This window comes from Odocoileus virginianus, unplaced genomic scaffold (assembly GCF_023699985.2).
Source record: "Odocoileus virginianus isolate 20LAN1187 ecotype Illinois unplaced genomic scaffold, Ovbor_1.2 Unplaced_Scaffold_6, whole genome shotgun sequence".
NCBI lineage: Eukaryota > Metazoa > Chordata > Mammalia > Artiodactyla > Cervidae > Odocoileus > Odocoileus virginianus.
Genome location: NW_027224268.1, coordinates 2032585 through 2056069, shown reverse-complemented (window position 1 = coordinate 2056069; position 23485 = coordinate 2032585). Strand labels below are relative to the sequence as shown.

At 37.5% G+C, this 23485-nt stretch overlaps 1 protein-coding gene across 4 annotated transcripts in view; it reads left to right on the top strand.

Annotated features, from left to right (window-relative positions):
- The first annotated feature begins 10737 nt into the window (after positions 1-10737).
- Positions 10738-23485, top strand: part of GLRA2 (glycine receptor alpha 2) — a 189235-nt gene continuing 176487 nt past the window's right edge. The window contains exons 1-3 of one of the 4 annotated variants that reach the window (XM_020877627.2): positions 10739-10984; positions 11420-11598; positions 13750-13883. In XM_020877627.2, coding sequence (XP_020733286.1) covers positions 11531-11598; positions 13750-13883 — 202 coding nt within the window. In that variant the 5' untranslated portion in view covers positions 10739-10984; positions 11420-11530. Of the gene's footprint in view, positions 11599-12482; positions 12693-13749; positions 13884-23485 lie in introns of all 4 variants that reach the window. The other 3 variants (XM_070462605.1, XM_020877628.2, XM_070462606.1) reach the window with 3 other exon arrangements.

Sequence of the window (23485 nt, the reverse complement as noted above, 5' to 3'; positions counted from 1 at the left end):
CATGCTAGTGAGGTTATGCTCAAAATCCTTCAAGTAGGTTTCAGCAGTTTGTGAACCAAGAACTTCCAGATGTACAAGTTGGATTTAGAAAAGGCAGAGGAACAAGAGATCAAATTGCCAATATTTGTTGGATCATAGAGAAAGGGAGAAAATTCCAGAAATACTTCTGATTCATTGGCTACACTAAAGCCTTTGACTATGTGGATCACAACAAACTGTGGAACATTCTTAAAGAGATGGGAGTACCAGACCACCTTACCTGTCTTCTGAGAAACCTGTATTCAGGTCAAGAAGCAACAGTTAGAACCAGACATGGAACAATGGACTGGTTCCAAATTGGGAAAGGAGTATGTCAAGGCTGTATATTGTCACCCTGCTTATTTAACTTATATGCAGAGTACATCATGCAAAATGCCAGGCTGGATGAATCACAAGCTGGAATCAAGATTGCCAGGAGAAATATTAACAACCTCAGATATGCAGATGATAACACTCTAATGGCAGAAAGTGAAAAGGAACTAAAGGGCATATTAAAAAGCAGAGACATCACTTTGCCAACAAAGGTTCATCTAGTCAAAGCTATGGTTTTTCCAGTAGTCATGTATGGATGTGAGTTCACTTCAGTTCAGTCACTCAGTCATGTCCAACTCTTTGCAACCTCATGGACTGCAGCACACCAAGCCTCCCTGTCCATCGCCAGTTGCCCAGAGTTTACCCAAACCCATGTCCATTGAGTCGGTGATGCCATCCAACCATCTCATCCTCTGTCATCCCCTTCTCCTCCTGCCTTCAGTCTTTCCCAGCATCAGGGTCTTTTCAAATGAATCAGCTCTTCACATCAGGTGGCCAAAGGATTGGAGTTTCAGCTTCAACATCAGTCCTTCCAATGAACACCCAGGACTGATCATGAGAGTTGGACTATAAAGAAAGCTGAGCACTGAAGAATTGATGCTTTTGAACTGTGGTGTTGGAGAAGACTCTTGAGAGTCCCTTGGACTGCAAGGAGATCAAGCCAGTCAATCCTAAAGGAAATCAATCCTGAATATTCATTGGAAGGACTGATGCTGAAGCTGAAGCTCCAATACTTTGGCCACCTGATGTGAAGAACTGACTCATTTGGAAAAGATGCTGGTGCTGGGAAAGACTGAAGGCAGGAAAAGGGGATGACAGAGGATGAGATGGTTGGATGGCATCACCTCACTTGACATGAGTTTGAGCAAGCTCCGGGAGTTGGTGATGGACAGGGAAGCCTGGCATGCTTCAGTCCATGGGGTCACAAGAGTTGGACATGACTGAGTGACTGAAATGAACTGAACTGACAAGGGTGAAAGAGGAGAGTGAAAAAGCTGGCTTGAAACTCAACATTCAAAAAACTAAGATCATGGCATCTGGTCCCATCACTTCATGGCAAATAGAAGGGGAAAAAGTGGAAGCAGTGACAGATTTTATTTTCTTGGGCTCCAAAATCACTGTGGATGGTGACTGCAGCCATGAAATTAAAAGACACTTGCTCCTTGGAAGGAAAGCTATGACAAACCTAGACATCATATTAAAAAGCAGAGATATCACTTTGCCAACAAAGGTCTGTATAGTCAAAGCTATGGTTTTTCCAGTAGTCATGTACGGATGTGAGAGTTGGACCATAAAGAATATTGACAGGTGAAGAACTGATGCTTTCTAATTATAGTGCTGGTGAAGACTCTTGAGAGTCCCTTGGACAGCAAGGAGATCAATCCAGTCAATCCTAAAGGAAATCAACCCTGAATATTCACTGGAAGGACTGTTGCTGAAGCAGAAACTTTAATACTTTGGCCATCTGATGCAAAGAGCTAACTCATTGGAAAAGACTCTGATGATGGGAAAGATTGAGGGCAGGAGGAGAATGGGGGCGGCAGAGGATAAGATGGTTGGATAGCATCACCAACTCAATGGACATGAATTTGTGCAAACTCCAGGAGACAGCGAAGAACACGACAGACTGGCGTGTTGCAGTCCATGGGGTCGCAAAGAGTCAGACACAACTTGATCAGTGAACAACAACAGTACACTAAACGTGAAAAGCCAAAAACTGGAAAAAGATATCTGTAACATATATTACTAGCAAAAGATTGCTGTAAAATAGATTTTACACATAAATAAGGAAAAAGAAACAACCTAATTGAATAGTCTTCAAAAGAAATAAACAGATTTTTCATATATATAACAAAAATGGTCAGTAAACATATTGAAAAGGTATTCAGGCTCATTAGTAATTAGATAAAGAAACATATATAGACTAAAAGCACAATGAGATGCTATTTAACATTGGCAGAAATTAAGAAGTCTGACAATGCCACATGTTGGTGAGTATATAAAAAAACTAGAAACTTTCTCCACTATGGTGAGAGTGTAAATTATTAGAACACTATAAGAAACAACGTGGTATCATCTAATAAAATGAAGCTGTGCATACCTTAGGATTCAGTAATTCTTCCTCTAAATATGCACATGTACAGGAGAAGTGTATAAGAATATTATGCAGCATTATTTACCATAGCAAAAAACCTGGAAACAACCCAAAAACCCATCCATCAGCAATAGAATGGATGAATAAATTGTGAAATGCTCAGAGAACGGAGCAATACAGCGTGAAAATGAATGACTTCTTGCTACGTGCAATAACATAATATGGACCAAACAAGATAAGTCACAGAAAAACACAATCTCATTCAATTTATGTATGCATCAAAACATGAGAAACTACACAATATGTGTGTATGTGTGTGTTAGATAATAAAGCAAAGCAAGAAAATGATGAGAATGTAGATTAGCATTCAGGGGGCTTCAGAAGTTTTGGTTTTCTACGTCTTACACCATATGTGGTTACATAGAAATTTGTTTTATCATTATTATGCATATTATATAAATAGTTCACATACATATTTTAATAAAAATGTAATATTTCATAATATACCATTTTCAAAAAGCAATTTAAAATATTATGAGCCTGACCTATGAGTGAGGGCTCAGTCGCATCCAACTCTTTGTGACTCCAAGGAGTGAAGCCCACCAGGCTCCTCTGTTCATGAGATTTCCCAGGCAAGAATACTGGAATGAGTTGCCATTTCTTCCTCCAGGGGATCTTCCTGACCCAGGGATCAAACCTGCATCTCCTGCATTGGCAGGTGGATTCTTTACCACTGCATCATCTGGAAAGCCCTATTAATTAGCAGTGGAGTTGATTAGAAATAGAGCATGAAAAAGAGAAGTCTGAGAGCTTGAGATGTCTGTATCAGTCCACTTGAGATAGGATCTACTCAACTTTTTCACATTTCAACCATATGGTAGAGATCCTATACCTCTAATATGTCTAATTTCCTGTTTATCCCTGTTTATCATGAAACTTTCCAGGCAATGTGCACACAAGAAGCTTACACATCATTCAGTCCACATGGGTTACTTGGCAGCCTGATAGCAACATTTTCATTCTATGTAGTTTATATGTCAGGTTTATATGCTATATAGTTAGTATGTCACATTCTAACATATTTGGCACACAGATAAGATTAATTTTGTGAACCAGCCGAGCTAATAACCAAAATTTAAACTGAAGAATCCATAGGTGAATGCCACATTTTGAAGCTCTTAGGTGTTAGTAGGCTGATCTCCCCAGACGATACCCTTACTTAGAGACCTGATTCTATAGTATTTATTTTTCTTACCTTCACATATAGATCATAAGTCTCTAGAGGGCCAAAATAATGTCGTACTACTTTGCCTCATCTTCAGAAAAATACACTGTATTTTGTATATAATAAATGCTTGATTAATATTTGTTGACTGGTTGATTGACAGAACTTTACTGTCAGTATCTATACTACACTTTACAACAATAATAAAAATGTCATCATTGAATATAATGAATGGAACTCCATTTCAACTACTAAATGCTAGATTACTTGCAAATGTAAAACTATTGCTATTGTCCAACTTAAAATAATTCACTCTTTCAAAATCAGCTTCTTTTCAGTCTTCTGTGAACTTAGATGAGGCATTTTATATGAGCGGGGGCAAACATCATCAAGTCAATAATAAAAAGTTAAAACCTGAGAAATCTCCAAAAGAAAATTTCAGCAAGAGTATAATAATAACTAAGGTGATGTCAAGGTGGTTTTTGCATCAGTTGCAGAACCAAACCTAGGAGTCTAAGACAAGTGATACTGCAGCAGTCAATCTTATTGTTATTCATTATTTTCATTTTGAGAATTGTACCAAAGAAGGAACCTTTCTAATACATTCAAGAGGGACTATATTTGATTTATCCTCCAAATTATTGTTTGCCTCCTTCATGTTTATGAAAAGAAACGCTACATTTTTCACATTAGCCAACAGAGAAGCAATCATTTGTATGAATCATCACTGGAAATAGAAATTGTTTCAAGTGCTGGACACATTTGTGGTCTGTAAACATTGAGCACTAACAAGCAGAAGAATTCCAATCATAAAATGATTTTTCTGACTTCTAAGTCATTTAATCCAGAAATGCTCTGGACAGACATCCAATTGTCTGCGTGGAACCAAGGGGAGCAGTGATTTCACATTTACACTTCACGGTCTTGAAGCTTGCCTCTCTGTATGCGGAGCATCTTTATTCATACCACAAGATTACAAAGAGAGAAGTTAGCTGGATTTCTAAAGATTAAAAAGAATAAATGTAGGGTGACATCAGCTCTTTAGGCCTTGCTCTGTAGACAATGTTGGACATTAAAAAACAGCTTTAAAGTCATGAATACTAGTAGCAGTGGGAACTATGCTTCATTTTTTTACCTCTCTGGTAAAATTCCAGCCCTCCTATCAATTTATTTAACCCAATGAAATGGGCTCTACAGCATGCCTTTTATTTCCAATATAACCACTGCAAGGAGATAAAGGACATAAAGGGCCAGTGAGGGGCCATGCAAGTTGAAAGCTAGTTGTTGAATCTGTAGTGGTAGCTTAGAGATCTGGGATTTAAGAGACAGACTCTCTACCTGATCCCTGAGATATTATATATAGCAACCCCCCCCCCTCAAAATGGCAGGAGTTTCCCTGGTGGCTCAGTGGTAAAGAATCTGCCTGCCAATGCAGGGGACACAGGTTCCATCCCTGGTCCGGGAAGATCCCACATGCCGCGGGGCAACTAAGCCTGTGGGCCACAACTATGGAGCCCATCCTCTGGAGCCCAGAGCCCAGGAGTACTGAGTCCACATGCCACAGTACTGCAGCCTGCCTCCAGAGCCTGTGCTCCACAACAAGAGAAGCCACCGCAATGAGAAGCCCATGCACCGCAACGAGAGAGTAGCCCCCGCTCCCCGCAGCTAGAGAAACACCTGCATACAACTAAGACGCAGCGCAGCCAAAATAAAGAAAGAACATTTTTAAAAATGGCAATCACTAATCATTGATCTCACACGCTATACATTTTAACAAGTATCATAACAACCACGCAGGCTCATGTCAAAAGATTTTCTCACTCAGAAATCCATTCTAACCTAGGGCCCTCTAGTGAGAAGGTCTGTTGGAGGCAGAAGAATTTCTCCTAAAATTCACAAGGTGCATTTTATCAAAGTGAAATTGGCTTTATCATTTTCTGTTAGGAAGCATCCTTAAGCAACCAAAGATTTGGTAAAACAACTTCTTGCCCACTCTAATTTACCTCAAACCCCTGCTTCTCAGTTGGTATCAATTATAAATTAATAATTCCTTTTTTAATCACTACTTCATCTTTTCAATGGAAGGCAGGATGCTCATATTTGAGAAGGACCATGTCTCTTCACAGAGACCCGTAAGAGTTCATGAGACAACCTGATGCAGGATATTGATCTATTAGACATCTTTCAACGCTTTTCCTAAGGAAATAGACTTTGTGACTCTTAACAATGAGTTTTTCATTTGACATTTGTGTGTATGAATTTAAAGGAGACCAAAATTCCATCAAGAAAGGGGCATTACTGCAATGGAATTATAAACACAGTTTTAATATAGTTGGGTATATAGTAGTTTCTCAGTGACTTGAAAAATATCAGTCATACATATGATAAGAAATAAGTCTGTTCCCTGGATAGGGAATATAGAAAGGATGACTTTGTTACTTAATAGTCATGTGGACCTGGGAGGGAGAATTAATCAATTTACATGAGCTTTACAGGGAAGCCCAGCATGCTGCAGTCCATGGGGTCACAGAGTCAGACACAACTGAGCGACTGAACAACAACCAATTCCTCACTGGAAAAAATAGTGACAAGTCATTGTTTTGCCTACCACAAGGAATTGGTATTTTGAAAACTACAAAGCACTATGTATGTTAGAAATTTATCAACGTCTGTAAATAATACTTATGTTCAAATGATACCGATGTTCATAAGAAACGTCTCTTTGTTTACATCTATTTAGAGTTTTTAAACATGTAGTATCATATAGACCAAATACTGTGTATTGATCTTTATGATGTTATACGATGGGTCAGAATCTCCTCGTTTCTCTGATGAGTACAAAATGAGGGTGCCACATGCCTTAACCAGCTGTGATTTAGTGAATTAGAACCACAGGTGGATTTGACTTTGGGATTCCATTGCATTGCAAATATGACCTTTTTCAAACTCCAGAGACTTACTCTCCTTGAAAGTGGAATTGTCCAAGGGACAGAGTGAAAACGTGAATTTTACCAGCCAATAGATGCTAAGAACTGAGATTAAGAACCCAAAACACACAGTCAGCTTGATTTTATAAGACTTTCAAGAGTATTCTATATTTTATGTAGCAATATTATCATCCATATTTTACATATTATGACAATGAAGCTCAGTGGAATTAAATGACTTGCCTAAGGTCATATAACTGATCAGTGTTAGAGGTGGTACCTGAATTAAGGACATCCGATTCATAGTCTCCTACTTGTATTTTCATTTCATGCTATAGACTCCTGAGCCACTGAGCTGGCTTTTCTTTCAAATAATTATAGTTCTTAACTTATTAATTCCCTAACAAGTAATTTTTGACAGAATGATACATATTTAAGTATATTGGTTTTTTTAAGCAGCACTTTTGGGTGCATTCAACAAACTACATTCTAATCACCATGGATACCATTACGTTTCCTGTCATTAACATTGAATGGATGGATATACTATGGTAGAAAAAACCAGAGGCCATCCCCTCCCCCATTCATTACAAAGCTAATTGAAAAAATGAAAGTTGCTCAGTCGTGTCCGACTTTTTGTGACCCCATGGACTATACAGTCCATGGAATTCTCCAGGCCAGAATACTGGAGTGGGTAGCCTTTCCCTTCTCCAGGGGATCTTCTTAATCCAGAGATCAAACCCAGGTCTCCCACATTGCAGGCAGATTCTTTACCAGCTGAGCCACCAGGGAAACCCAAGAACACTGGAGTGGGTAGCCTATCCCTTCTCCAGCAGATCTTCCCGACCCAGGAATTGAACTGGGATCTCCTGCATTGCAGGCAGATTCTTTACCAACTGAGCTATGAGGGAAGCCCCACAAACCTCATTATCTAAGCAATAATTGTACACATGTATACATGCAATGGTGACAAGCTCTTTGACTCAAAGTTGCTGAGTAGTAAGGAAAACTGTAATAGGGAGAGTTGGCAGAGTCATGCAAGTCAGGAAAACCCTTCTTGAGGAAATGACATTTGAAAAGAGATCTGAGAAAAAAGATATGTAAAAAAGACAAAATGAGAGGCATGAGCACTCTCTGGGATTAAGCAAAATGGCAAGTGTGAGGGACTAAAAAAAGACCAATACAGTTAGAAGAGAAGGAATAAGATGAAGGACAATGTAGGCATGGGTCAGACCATGTGGCACTTTCAGATCATGTTAAGTACTCTTCTTGTTCTACCCAAATATCAATAGAGAGTCATCATGTTAATCAGAGGGCATGACATAATCAGATTTTGATTTCTGAATAATTGTTCTGGCTGCAGTGTAATAATGAGGTGGTAGAGGATCTGCTGTTTGTGCGGGTAGAGAAGTAAGGTAACTATTGCTGCAATCCAAGCAAGAGATAGGATAGCTCAACTAGGGTCACGGAGGCTGAGATGGAAAGAAGTGGACAGACATGGTAAATGTTTGAGAGAGAAAATCAATAGGGCTAGGTAAAGACTGAATACAGTAGGTGATGGAGAGAGAGTCTTACAGTTGATACCTTAGCTTTTGTTTGGTGATAATGAAACAGGAGCAGCAGAACAGAAACAGGATTTGAAGGAAGTATTAAAACCTTGGTTTGGACATGTGGACTTTATGGAACCTTTGAGATATTCAACGGGAATTGTTTAGGAAGAAGCTGGATGTGTAGGTCTGCATAGAAATATATATATTTGTGTGTCATCTGCATAAAAGGAAAATGCAAGTTATAGATGTGTATTGTATTGTCTAAGAGAGTGTAGAATGAGAAGATGAGAAGACTAGAATACAAACTTCAGAAAATCCAACTAATATAAGCCAGGAGGATGAGGAAATGCTTGCCAAGGAGACAATACACTAGGCAAGCCAGGAGTGTACTGTGTCACAGGGTCTAGAGAGGAAAGTCCTTGAAGAGAACAGAATAGTGGCTGCTAGGGGCAGAGGATAGGGAGAAACGAGGAGGTGCTAATCACTGGGTAGTTTCAGTGATATAAGATGAATAAGTTCTAGAGATGCACTGTATGGTTCTGAGCCTATAGTTAAGAACTGTACTTTACACTAAAAAATCTGTTGAGACAGTAAATTTCAAGTAAAGAGCTCTTTCCAAAATAAAATAAAAAATAAATTTAAATAAAAGAGGGGAAAAGAGATGTTAAGTGCCATGGAAATGGCAAGTAAGATGACAACAGAAAAAATATCCTTCAGCCTTAGTTACAAGGAATTCATTGGCAAACTCAGGGAGAGCTGTTTCTATAGATTGACAGAGCTGGAATCCAAATTGATGAGAGCTGAGAAGTATAATGAGGAGGTTACATTAGGTCTTCTCTAAAGTTCCCTTCAACTCTAAAATAATATATACGTTGATTTCATGCTGCTAGCCAGAGTCTCCCTTTGTCACAGGTTTCCCTACTCACCCTACTCTTGGTTACTAACTTTGAAAGAAATGACTGGCAAAGACTTTATTACTTGAAGCATCACTACAACCTCAAAAAAATTTTGGACAAATAATTTTCCTATACTTTTACGTACATAGTTTTGCTTTTGGAAAGAATCTCGAGCACACAAAAATCTTGTATGATTTTTCCATAGCACCAACTGAAGAAATATATTTCCAGGAATTGATTTAATTTTTTGGGTCAGGACTGCAGGGATAAAATCAGGTCTAGAGTTTCCATGTGGATGAATTTGGAAGTGAACAGATTCAAATTGCAGTTCAGGGATGTCTCACTTTACACTAGACTGTTTTTCTTTTAAATTGAATCACTTTTTCTGGGTTTTGTGAGTTAAGAGAACACTTCCAAAGAACTGATTTTGTATGTAAACAGAATGCTTGCACACTGCTGCTTTTCATCTAAAGAAAGGTCCTATATTCTCACTGTCTTGGTGAGATAGAAATCTGCTAAAAGGGCATACAAAACATTGCCACTCAAAGTGTAATCAGTGGGGCCAGCACCATCAACATCAGCTAGGAACTTGTTAGAAATCCAGAATCTCAGGCACTACCTCAGACCTACCAGATCAGACCATCAGGTGATTTATGTTAAGATTAAAAGGTAAAAAGAACTGCATTTTTTCTCAGAATTTCCTTTTTAAAATCACAGAATTCCTTGTTACTCTGCTATGATATTTAAACTTATCCGTGTGCATATTAGTCATTTATGGAATAAAAATTAATCATTTTATTTTGTTTTAAAATTAAGACCTGCAATGGAGTGCCAAGGAGATGAACAAAGTATATTTTGCAGACAAACAGTAGGTTACTCACCCAGCTCATGGCAGAACATGAATTTTTCATCTCCCTTTGCCAGAAGTTGATAATCACTTACATTGAACTATTTATCCTTCCTCTTTTTTATTAGTATTATTTGTAAGTTTAATTTGAAATAACAAGGTTACCTGTCATGCTTTTTGTACAGGATTTATAAACTTGCACTATTTTCTGTCTCTTTAGCCAATTTAGGAGAAGCACATTTACACTTTATTACATGACTCATCCCTGGTGATTAACATCTGTAATGGGCAGAAGAAACTCAACCTGCAGTCTCACCCTTCCTTGCTCCAGCTCTTACTGGGAGCCCCAATCTAACCTTTAACCAGGACAGGAAAAGATTGCTACTGCCCCCTGCCGGCCCATTTTATTTTTTCTCCATTACAAATCCGTGACTCGAAGAGGATGCCCAAGGATTTTGAGCCGCTAAAGAAAGCTCAGCGAAGGGGCTTTCCCTAGTAAAGAAGTAGAGAGACTCTTTGGGAACAGGCAGCTAAAATCAAATGAAAACACTCAAGGGGCGAGGAAGGTATAAAGGGCTTCTAAATTAAATTATCGATCCTCAAGAATCATTTTCTGCATATGGGCTTTTCTCCATGCCAAGGAAATGTCCCCTCCTTTTCAGCACAGGATTCCTCTTTTGCCTTTAGGTTCCAATGATAAGGAGTAGACTGCCCACTCCCCTACTGTAATTTCAGTACTATCGATTCTGTTCTCTGCTTCGCCCAATTTTCTTTTCCCACGCCTAGATCGTATTCCCTTCTTTTTTCAGCTTCAAACTCCCGTCCCGCCCACCCACCTACAGACTCGCATTTCTAGGAGCTCAGACCCTAGCCTCCTTCACCCTCTCCATCTATCCTGACCTCTGCTCCTCTCTGGTCAGCACCGCACCCCTTCAGCACCCCTTCGCTGAACAGCCAGTCACTCTTTGCCTTCAAATAGCAGGCATGTCCGCTCTGGAATGCCTCTCCCCGACCCCCGCCCCAAGCGACTGAAAAAGGAAACATGCGCACTTCAGAGCTAGGAGCTGTCCGAGTGCTGAAATTTATCGGCTGGGTAAGATCACGTCTCCGTCTCTTTCTGTAGCCCTCATTCCAGCACAGGATCTCAGCAATTTTGCCCTCTTCTTCCTACCCACTCTAGCACGCAGAGTCCTTTCTTATCCCTCATTTACAACTTCTTTTAAAAAGAGAACATTTTCTAGAGAAAAGAGATTCGCTAAATAGAAAGGACAGAAAACAAAAGCCACTGCAACCGACTTCCAGCATGGCATTGTCACCAGCCCCCTTTGCATGGTGATGTGATTAAGGTAGCAGCATTTTTATTATTCAAGAAAAGCAGCCGGGGATCCATCAGTTCTAAGGCTTTGTCTCTCCTGGGTTAACTGATGGTCCTCAGCCCCCGTTTGACCTGACCATGATGCCTAGAACTGGCACTTTTTGTTTTTTCTCAGCAAACTGTACAAACCCAAATCTCTTTTTGATTTTCAAGGAAACTAGATTCCTGCCAAATTTTGAGTCTGGACAATAAATAGATACTTTGTCCTAGCTTCTTTCTGGAATCATTTCGGGAATATTTTCCACAAGCATCACAGATACAGGAATGAACCGGCAGCTAGTGAACATTTTGACAACCTTGTTTGCATTTTTCTTAGAGACAAACCACTTCAGGTAGGTGAAACGACTTTGCATGCTGATATTTTCCACATGAAAACTGTTTGAAAGAGAACGTGTCATGTAATTTTTATCTATTTTTCTATGTCCTGGACCATATTATGCTAATTTTATAAAAGAGAGTTAGAGTTCTTTTGTTCTTTTAAAAAGCTTAATTATGGTGGGAAGGTGGTAAATTTTCACAAAGGCAAGTTTTACGATGCATAATCCTACTTTATGCACTTGAATGCTTTTTCACAGCCAATGTGATATTAAGATACTCTGATGAGTTGCATGCTCTTTATATTCCTGTATAATGGAGATTTTTTTTTGTTTTCAAATTCTTCTGTAAGTCTTTTAAAGGGATTATTGAATGCAATGCTTTTCATATGGTGCAACTGATTGAATTAATTTGCTAGGAGCATGCTCATTTTATATAAAATATAAAAGAACCCAAATTCTTAGCCAACTTGGGACTTCTATTGTATTTCAATAACTAGATGCATACTATGAGAACTACAATTCAGGAAATTTCTTGAAACATCAAAAACATTTAAAAACTCATGCTATCACTGTAGTCTACTGTTCAATAAATTTAGAAATGTTATTGCCTATCAAAACTAAATTAATATGACATCTTTGTATTTATTCATGCATGAGAAATGGACTATGCATAATTAAAATAAGCAAGAAATCATTATTTGCATGCTTGCATTTTCTACTTAATTTATAAATCATTTAATCAATTGATACCTCAAAATATCAGATTATTAGCAGTAAGTGAAATAGCCATCCTAATGGCTAAGAGGTTCTAAGACAAGATAGAAATAAGAGATGTTCGTACAACAACGTATAGGACTCTTCATTTAATTTTCACCAAATTTTATGGTATTTTTTCACAGAACCAAGAGAAATGGAACATATAGCAATAATGCTATGAGTACTGGGAAAACCCTCTATGTTCCTTTCAGGTTCACACCTCCTACTATGATTAAGAAAAATCGTAGGCTGGGTTTTATTAGAATCATCATCATCATCATCTTCATCACCACCACCATCACCATTATAATCAAATAATACTTGATTAATCAGATGAATCTGCTTATGGGAATGTGAGTATTTCTAGGTGATTGTATCAATTTTAACTTTTACCAAATGTTTGTATCATCCTTGCACTTATATTTAATATTACTTCTTTGAAAAAGTGTCAAGAATGTGATATTTTCTTAGTGATAAGAACTAACAAGATTATTTGTTAAACTATTGAAAATAAAGCTTGAAAATACATACTTTGTGGAAGAAATCAACATTCAGTTAACAACTATGTATTATGAAAGAATTCATTTCATTACAAACCAAATATGCTCTTTTTATAAGCCTTTTAAGGAAAATAAAAATCTGAGAAGTTGTCCAATTACCATTTAGTGCCTTAACAATGCAAAAGACAAACTGATTTATAAGTTCTTTTTCATGAATACTTTACTAGAAAGTCAACAATTTAAATGCTAATATATAAATAACAATGATAAAATAAAATAGAAGTACAGACATGCTCATTGTTGACCTATTTTAGAATGAAGTTAAATTTACAAGTGAAGATTTTCTTTTAAACAACACATTGAAAATAGCTGAAAGTTGGAACAGAATCTAGCAGGTGAGAAAATAAGCAATGGGATAATTAGTTCATGGTTTACTGTGTTCTGCTCATCTTATTTTATACACACACACACACACACACACACACACACACACATATGTAGAGGACTTACATTAAGGGCTGAAATGCTGGAAGAATATTTTGAAAATCATGGGGAAATGAGACAATCACATAAATTTTAGAAATTATCATCATTTCCCTGATGACACTAGAAAGAGCTTTATATATCCATAAAACCTATAATCTACAGCTATGCATGCTGTGTCATCTTAAACATCTTATGGCAAAGTTTGGTAACTTAGGAAATATGACTCAGGATTTATACCCTTCACCACTTAAAGTTACCTCAAGACCATATACAAGTTAGGAAGTTGACCAAAAAGTTTATAATTTTTTTCTTCTTATTAACATATCAAATATATTTATAAAACACTATGTCAAACACTGTGTGAACATTAGTTCTCAGGTGATAAGAATGGAATTGTTGCTAAAAGAGTTAATGATGTGTTTAGGGCGGCTTTCTGCAAAGACCATGACTCCAGGTCTGGAAAACAACCTTCACAGACCCTATCTCCTTCAGATTTCTTGGACAAATTAATGGGAAGGACATCAGGATATGATGCAAGAATCAGACCAAATTTTAAAGGTAGGTTCCACTTAAACTTATGTTAATTAAGCCTATGGGAAGTCCAGATGTTTGAATACTTGAAAAAGTTTTCAGGACTTTTTATTACAAAATGAAAACAAAAAGCACAGTATTTCATTTCATTTTCCCATTCTTTCGAACTAGTTGATTTAATAGCTTAAATTTTATGTGTTGTTTGCATACAAACACATAAACTTGCAAAAACTTTCCTCATTTGTGTTATGTTCCACAAGGAAAACTAAAATCTGAGATTATTGCCACATTCCCTATGTTATCTTGAGTGGGAGTGTGACCAGAAACGACTATAAGAGCAAATGATAGACTTGATTTATATGAATGATTACACCAAGGTCTTTGGTTTGGGTTTTAAATGCCTACCCCTAAAATGAAGTTTAAAGTTCAATATATAACATGCCATTATATATACTTTCAAGCCCTCATTTTTAAACCTTGTGAGAAAAGGCTCTAATTGAATATATTACAAACTATTGGTTCCTCTTGTTTAAGCATTCTCATTGTTTATTTGAAATTATTTATCAGAAAGTAACAAAGAAGATCATAGAATTGTAAAGTGCATATGTCAAAGATGGTGGATACTTTCTCTGTTCAATTAGAAACAAACCAAAAACTTTGGTGTTTTGTATGTTTAGCATTAAAAAATGTAATTAATAGTCTGCAAAAATTACTTTTGATCTATTTGATTAATTTTTATTCTGAATCAGAAAAATACCAAAATAAGAAAGAACCAGTTATTTATTGAATTGTTTTGATGTTTTAATTTTAAAACATATTTTAAATAAGTGCATTTTATTTTGTAATTTAATTTTAAAATCATGCTGTGTGAAATATTTATAGTATTTTATAAAATGATAAACCTATGATAGTCTAGGTATTATGTCATAACTCATGCATTGCTTTGGTTTTGCTTATTAACTATTTAATTGGGTTGCTTTCCTTGAGGGTTGATTAATTTTTATTATTGGCAAATATGAGCATGAAAATGAAATTCTAAATTCCTTTCTTTTTTAAATGTTGCACCTCTGAATATACCCAGCGAAGGGCACATTACTTAAAGAAACATATCAGATTTTTGACAAAACAAATATTTTGATTTATAGATTAAATATAAAAAAGAGACAACAGAACTTAGCTCAAAGATCGATTTTCCTGAAAATTTTCATGTTCACCACATTTCATATTAATTTTATGGTCACTGGAAGTCAATATTTGAAATAAAATCCTATGAGTAACTAGTTGAGAATCAGCTTTGTCAATGAGACTGCTTACTCATACATTTATTCATTGAACCATCTAATTACTTTTTAATCTGAACTACATGTAAAAAACTAATTACTGCATGCTTTGAAAACTTGAGAGATGTAACAGGTTTGGATGCTACCACCAAAAATTTCAGTGGAGAGAGCAGATGTTACATAAATCTATGTATAATAATATAATACATAATACTAGATAGAAAGAGATAACTAGTTAATAGTTAAGTAACATTAGGAAGTACAGATAAAATACTACAGGATTCCAACAAAAGGAAAGATGATTTTCTATTAAGCTATTCATGGAAAGTTTCATAGAGAAGGACCAGAGATGAATTGTTTCAAGTTTATGAGAATCTTGTTTAATAGCAGTTATTAACATTATTTTCCAGCAATAATTTTTTAAAAGGGGAGAAAAGTGCAAAGAGCAATAAAATAAACACCCATGTTGTCAGTGGTACTTTCAGTTCAGTCAGTTCAGTCGCTCGGTCGTGTCTGACTCTGCGACCCCATGGACTGCAGCACGCCAGGCCTCCCTGTCCATCAGCACAACTCCCGGAGCTTGCTCAAACTCATGTCCATCGAGTCAGTGATGCCATCCAACCATCTCATCCTCTGTCGTCCCCTTCTCCTCCCACCTTCAATCTTTCCCAGCATCAGGATCTTTTCTAGTGAGTCAGTTCTTCGCATCTACTTTAAGTGACCACATAGAATAAGCAATAATTTCCACACAGTTTTTTTCTGGCTCTTTTGGGGACGTCACTCTTTGGAAATGATTTTTTCTCATGATTATAAAAGAATAAATAAATGAGAAGAATATCAAGTATAGCAAAGCATGGCCATATTTTTGAGACCTGTCCTAAAGACCTGAGTACAGGATGTTTTAAAGACTTATCAAAGGGAAATAGGTGAATATCACTTAGGACTCTTAACATGAATGAACTTCACTGACTTTTCTCTCCCTTTCCCTTTAACTCTCACTTCAATGAACTGTGATACTCTTTCATAAATGTTACTTACATGGACCGTTTATATCAGAACAATTACAGAACAGCTCCCACAATTCTCTTTACTATGAGGATTTTGGTTTTTCCTCGGTGTAAAACATTCTTTACTTGATTCCAGACGTGATCTTCCCTCATTAGTGTTCCCATGGAACTTTATATGTCTAATATAGTTCTATTGCATATTTATGATTTATCAACCCATCCCCATACCACACCTTATTATATATATATATATATGTATATGAAAAGAAACCATCATTTTCTCCAGAATGAGGAAATAAGGACCAAGAAAGAAGTGAAAATGTAGATCAATTTTTGAAAATTAGTGCTTACAATAAATTGTAGTAGAAGTTGAGGGCAGAGGGAACATTTTTAAGAAATGAAGTATAATTAACTCAAAGTATTTGTTAGTTTTAGGTGTACAGCATAGTGAGTCAGGGTTTTCTGCAGATTATATTCCATTATAGGTTACTATCAGGTATAGGTTACTATCAGATATTGGCAAGGGGTGGGAACTTCTGAGGGACCCACCAGTGGTTCTAGTGGCTAGCAAAGATGATTTTAGCTGAGTTTAGGAGAAAGAAATAAAAGAGATAATAAGGAACTTGTAACAATAAGAAGACTAGGAAAACTATAGTACTTACTATAGCTGATCAGCAATGTATCAATGAGAAATTTTATATAGTAGATAGATATGAAAGGTGATTAGGAAATGTGATTGTATCTGGAATAGTGATAGACTCCCTGTAAATGCCAAAACCAAACTGACTATGATAACAATAAACATGGTGACAATGAAGACAATGATATTGAAAATAACAATAATGATGATTAATAACAAGAAAAAAGGGCAAAATCTGACCACAAGAATACAAGCAAAAGCCAAATATGGGCTGTTGAGAAAAAGGAAATGGCTTTTCTAGAAGCTGTAAGAAATAATAGCACATTTCTCTGTTTTCTTTGATGCCATGTACTGGCATGGGAAAAAAAGTGTATATGCACAATTTTTCTTATTGGAAGAAATTTTTCCTGCATACTTTCAAGTCAGTAAAATATTTCATGTCTATTCCATATCCCTAATGGGCTCTGAAAGATGTCGTAATGGGCATATATACAAGGAAGGAAGATGGATGTATGCTAGAAAAGGGAGCCAGAAATGATTCAGACTTAGACTCTGTAATTGAGAGCCATTCTTAGAAACTATCAGAAAAAAAAATAGCTTTTCTGATGTGCTGAAGCATAGTGTATAAACAAAGTCATGAGTCAGAGCTGCCAATTGCATTCCATCTATGAGATCCACAGAGACTTGGGTCAGATCTCGTCAAAACATAAATTTTGAAAATCCTCACTTCAGATAAAAACACAAGCTATATCTACTCACAATTACCTGTGTTGAAACCATGGTAAATGTTGATTCTATGTCAACAGAGAAGACTCTTTCCCCACTTAGGTGATTTGTCTCATTCTCAGTTGATTTATCATGGTGTTATTCCATCGTCCTATCAGATATTCCTTTGTCAGTATTATTGTATCTTGAAAATGCCACTTTAAACATTAAGCTTTTCAAGAAGCCAAATGAAATGCTCAAACCTGGGCAAAATGCATTAGTTCTGATTTTCTCTCTTTGAAACAAAGCCTTTATCTATTTTAACAAAATTTTCTTTGAAAAGAAAATTAACTTAGAGTTATATCCTAAGTTTCATCCCAATGTGAATAAATGCATTTCACCAGAACATTCATTTTGGGATAGGATCTGGAATAGATCATGCCAGGAGATAATTATTCTCTCCACCTTTTTGTGCATGCCATGCACACTGATTTTTTTCCCCCATATCTGGAGACCTAAATTTGAAAGTGTGATGTGTGACATTAAAACCTACATTTGCATGCAATATGGTTTCCTTTATTTTCCAAGGAGTTATCAGCTCAAAAGGTGTTTCAGATGCAAATAAGAAACAGATTCACTTTCAAAAACCTCGAGGTCTTCAGGTTTCTCCCCTTGAAAACTCTCTTGTCTGTAGCCAACAGGAGCTCAAGACCATGTGTTGTCCTCATCGTTCCTGTAGGGCATGACCTGAGCGCAAATGTCCAGCAGGGCCCCTTGGAAAGAGTGCTTCTCTCAGCGAGCGGTAATGAAGCCCTAGCATAATCATTTCTTTGATCACCCTGGTAGATGCAGGCAGCAGATATTACCATGGATTCTGAGAAAAAGAATAGAATGCTTACAAGGATCACAAAGATCTTTTGCAGAAGTATTTGACTTGAATGCAGAAAGCAGTCGAAACCTTCAGACACCTAAAAGGGTACAGCCATTTTAGAATCACACAATAGGAGATAAAAGGGGGGAAACGGTTACTGAAGGGAAAGTCTGGATGTATCAAAGAGAAATTTATATATGATAGTTTTATTCAGGTATGATGTAGGTGAAGATTTTTGAATATCCCAAATCCACTAGCTGTGCCACAAGTTATTTTTAGCTTCATTTGTATATACTAGGCTGCTCTGATGGGCCTGCAAGGTGCTTGTCAGGAATTTGAGGTAACACCAAGAAGGAAGCATCTACAGTATTCTAACACACTCTGGCAATGTCTCCTCCAAAGTATAAGTTCATTTATTGAAGCATGTCTTCCATTCCATGGTGACAGAGTAGTAGAGTGGGAGGGGTCTTGGACTTGGATCCAGAAAACCCAGGTACATGTCCGAGTTCAGCCACTTTGGAGATGAGATGTCTCCATCTCTCTATGACTCAGGTTTTATTCTGACTTTGCTCACCTCATTTGGGTTGTTCTGAATATCCAATGAAATCATAAATCTGAATGATTTGCTTCTAACTATTAAAATTATTACAAGTAATTTGAATTATTACCAGTCTTCCATTTCTCTATTATAACTGACACTGACTATGTATTCTCAAAACTTACCCTTCATGGTGATTGGGTCCTTAAAAGTTGTTTGAATTTTTTTTTAATGGGGAAAAAAAAGAGTCAAAGAGGTTCAAGCATTTTAGAGTCCTACCACAGTAACCAGGATGTAGATGTCATATGTCTCAGATGGTTCTTTTTTTATTAGTCCAGTGGGAAGATTTTCAGCCTGAGAGGGCTATTTCCTATTCCTTAATATGAAACAAAGAGGGAGCCATTTGTGTGAAGGAAATATCTTTATCAAATCTTTATTCAAATCTCATCCTTGATTATTTTCTTAGATTCATTTTTTAAATGAACCAAGTAAAAGACATAGAACCAATTTTGCTTGGTCTAGAAAGGACTCTGAATTTGATGCAAGATATGTGACTGTCATTTCTGCTGTATTTTCTTGTCCAGTTACTGCAGTTGCAAGGGTCACTGCACAAACGTGCTGAATTGATTTCTAATTTTAGAATAAGTATTTTAAAAAGAACATTTAGTCTCTGCAACATGGCAGGTTAAGAGCACTGGAAATGGAAGCCCATAATTTAGTTTTTGAGAATGTATTGCTCCTTGGTCGATTTTGGGTGACTTCATATCCTTAATTTTCATTATTGAAAGAGCCTAAACATTTTATCCTGAGTTCTATAGTGCTTTCTGTTACTCCCCATGCTGAAGAACAATTCAGTCCATTTTCTTGATAATCTGAGACCTCGTTTTAAGAAATAATGGCATATATATCAGGGTGTCTCAGTACTTAAAGAGAGGACATTATAATGTGTCTAGTTGGTATAATCAGGTTTAGAGAAAAATAGTTATTAGCTTGTTCTTGGTGGTGTTGGATCTTTTTCTTGGTGTGTTGGATCAGACATGTTCAGTCTTAAAAAATGAAAATTTAGTTGATTAAGCCTCATTATAAGGTCTTTGGAAGCATTCTGTGTTCTCCTCGGAGTTAACACCTAAGAGGCTGTCTTGACTGTAGGAGGCAACATTTTCTCATTGACTTCTTTCTTGAGAGGACTACTCTGAACACTTGTGACTGATTGCAGATACTTTAAGCCATGTGAAGCTCACTAAAGGAGGGACATGAGTGAAAAGAATAGGTCTCTAACTGGTATTCTTAGCTGTGAAGGACCTGTAAGAATAAAGTAACGAGATCTCCATTTTGGAGTTCTAGTCTGCTAGCCAACCAAATGTGGCCAGGGGGCAAGTACAGGAGGAAAACTGGACACTCTCTCTGACTCGTGTCCTGGCTTATGCACCCTCCACTCCTTTATGAAGTACAGGAGTACCCCAAATGCTGGCTCTGTTTCATTAACATATCCTCCAAGAGGGAAGAACAAAATCCTGGGTCAAGTCAAAATGTGGAAACCGAATAGGCAGTTACCATGAATGTGACTGAATAAGTCTTGTTTTCTATTTTTTTTTCTGTTGGGAGATGGCTCATACTTTCTTGAGGAAAAATAAGCTACACCTGCCCATGCATTGTCAAAGCAACAGAATAAATTTGCAGCAAGGGAGCACATATGTGAGCACAAAATAATTACATGTAAAGGTTTTCCATCTTTATATTTCAATCTAAACATGCAATTCTTTTGTTTATTCCTTTAATAAATAAGCAGTGAGCAGTACCTATGTGCCAGGAACAATGTTCCTTGCTAAGTATACAGTGGTAAACAGAAAGTTAAGCTTCTAAATGTCAGTTCTCACTTCAGTAAAAGCTGGAATATAATTTGTAAGTTTAATGCTGTACCATCCAGGATCTTTGCAGGAAAGAGATGGCATATTCCAACAGGGTGTGGGAGAGTTTGGAAAAAACCAATCCCTAAAGGGAGAATGTAGTACTCTGGGACTGTCAATAGTAGACCTGAAGAGGCGAGAAGGGGAGTAGCTGCCAGAACCTAGAGAAAGTGGCTCTATAGAGAAGCCACGCAGTGCGATCTATGGAGCAATGGAGTCACTATGTGCTGGCTTAGCAAGGAGGAAGCTAGTGAATAAATATTCTGACCCCACTCTCCTCCTGCATTCCATTTTCTTGTGGACCCTCTCGTTGGCCAAATCCAACTAGAAGTCTGAGGGCAAGGGAGCTCAGTGATGTAAACCCAGAAGGTCAGCTTCTCAAAGTATAGAGAACAAAAAAGACAGAATCTTGAGGTGGGTGGGGAGTGGAAGATAATCAGCACAAAGTCAGCTTATGAGCAAAGCCACCCTTCACCTTCAGGTGATCAAACAGACCGTTCCCAAACTGACAATAGGTTTAATAAGCCTTCCTTTGTCACTCTCGGGAAAGGAGGGAAATGAGAACGGGATACCCACTTGGACATATTATCCCGATAGATACATGATACCTCCAAAAGCAGAGAAGAGAGAGGAAGATAATGGAACGTGATAGTTCTGTTTCCTAAACAGACGAGTTAAAGAGGTGTAAAGGGGTAGGGGCAAAGAGGGAAAAAGGGGGGAGACAGAAGTCTTCCTGTGGAATATACAAAAATAATTAATATTGTTTCCTTTCTCTCTGACTTAACATGTTTATATGTTTGCTAACATTGTTGTGTTTGCCCCTCAGTAATCCACCCCCCCCCCCCACCCCAGGCTTCCCACGCTGGAATGTGTTGTGGGCTTTGATTTGAAGCACAAGACTTAAATGCCAAGTCTCTTGGGGCAGCATTTCTGAGACACAGCCTTTCCTGCCTGCTCTTCTGTCTGTACAGAGCTGAAGAAGTGTTAGAAGCCTAGGGGCAGAGAAGTGTGTGTTCTGAGGAAATGGTGGGTCTAAGGGACAGCTGCTTGTTTTCCACTGCTTGGTTGGTTTGATTACTGCACCTGAAATACAGCTACTTATCACAGCAATTCTAACTACTTTAGGAAAACCTCAGAACCACTTTACCACCTAATTTTTCTTTCACTTTTAAAACCCAAGTGTACATAGAAGATAATATAATCTATCTTCTTCTGATTTATTTACATTTAAATACTTCAAGATGTGGGTTTCTAAGAACAAATTCATGCCCGACAAGGCAGCTGAGATTTCTTTTATCAGCCTTTCTCTTAGAAATGGCATTCTTTGCACCCTTCCCCCTTAAATGTATTCAGAAAACAAGGAGTCTGTTTATTTAGCTTTGAACCTCCAAGTCTGAAAAGTGAAGGATACACACATTTGGTAAACCACACTGTAACAACCCCAGGAAGATAATATAATTCAGGGTAATTTATATATATACTAGAGTTCTCACAATGGATTTCTCATATTCTACTTTTTATTTTGAATTAATTGTGGTTTTAATACATGAATGTTGTATAGTGAAGTGAAAGTGAAGTCGCTCAGTCGTGTCCAACTCTTTGCGACCCTGTGGACTGTAGCCCGCCAGGCTCCTCTGTCCATGGGGTTTCTCCAGGCAAGAATACTGGAGTGGGTTGCCATTTCCTTCTCCAGGGGTAGAGTATGCCAAGTCAAATGACTTGGGATTTAAGGCTAAACCAAACTGGCAACCAATCAGATGTGTTTTTCAAACCACGCTTTTCAGAATACCTGCTTTAGAGCCATGCAAGTACTGTTAAAAAGGCACATAGCTGGTCCCACCTTTCCAACTCTACCTCTCTAGAATCAATGAATGAAAGGATGTTTAAACACACACTTTAACAAATTCATTACTCCCTATAGTTTAAGAACTACAGGTCCAGAATGAGAAATTTTTGCTCCCGTATCTGAAGAATAACTTCCCTGGTGGCTCAGATGGTAAAGCGTCTGCCTACAATGCAGGAGACCCGGGTTCAATCCCTCGGTCGGGAAGATCCCCTGGAGAAGGAAATGGCAACCCACTCCAGTGTCCTTGCCTGGAGAATCCCATGGACGGAGGAACCTGGTAGGCTATAGTCCACGGGTTTGCGAAGAGTCCGAGACGACTGAGTGACTTCGACTTCACTGAAGAATAATATCTTCCTTAAAGTATTTTTCCCCAAGATACTGTGCTCCAGTATTGCCTTACCAAATAAAGGTGGGGGACATCCCACAAGAAAAAAAATCTAAACTGAGACTCATGAGGCCTTGTTTGAACTACAGTTTTGCCAGCTGTGACCTAGAGCATGCCACCCAACCTCTCTGGGATTAATTCTTGTCATCTCCCAAATAAAAGACTTGGACCAAGATGTCTATTTCACTTCTAATTTGGATAGTCCCTAGTCTTTACAGTCTAAGTTAATATTTTTGAGTATGTCCCTTTCTAAATTATTGGTTCACCCACAGAAGAGCTTGGATGCAACCAATCTTCCCAGAGAACTGGTCTCTGAGAAATTATTCTGCTCAGAATTCTTTACAGTTGCTTATATCTTATTTCAACTCCCAATATTTCAAGGATGATCATTATTCTCTGGAAGACTCTGGAAACTTCTGAGAGGGTTAGTGAAGGAATCAGCCATTCACA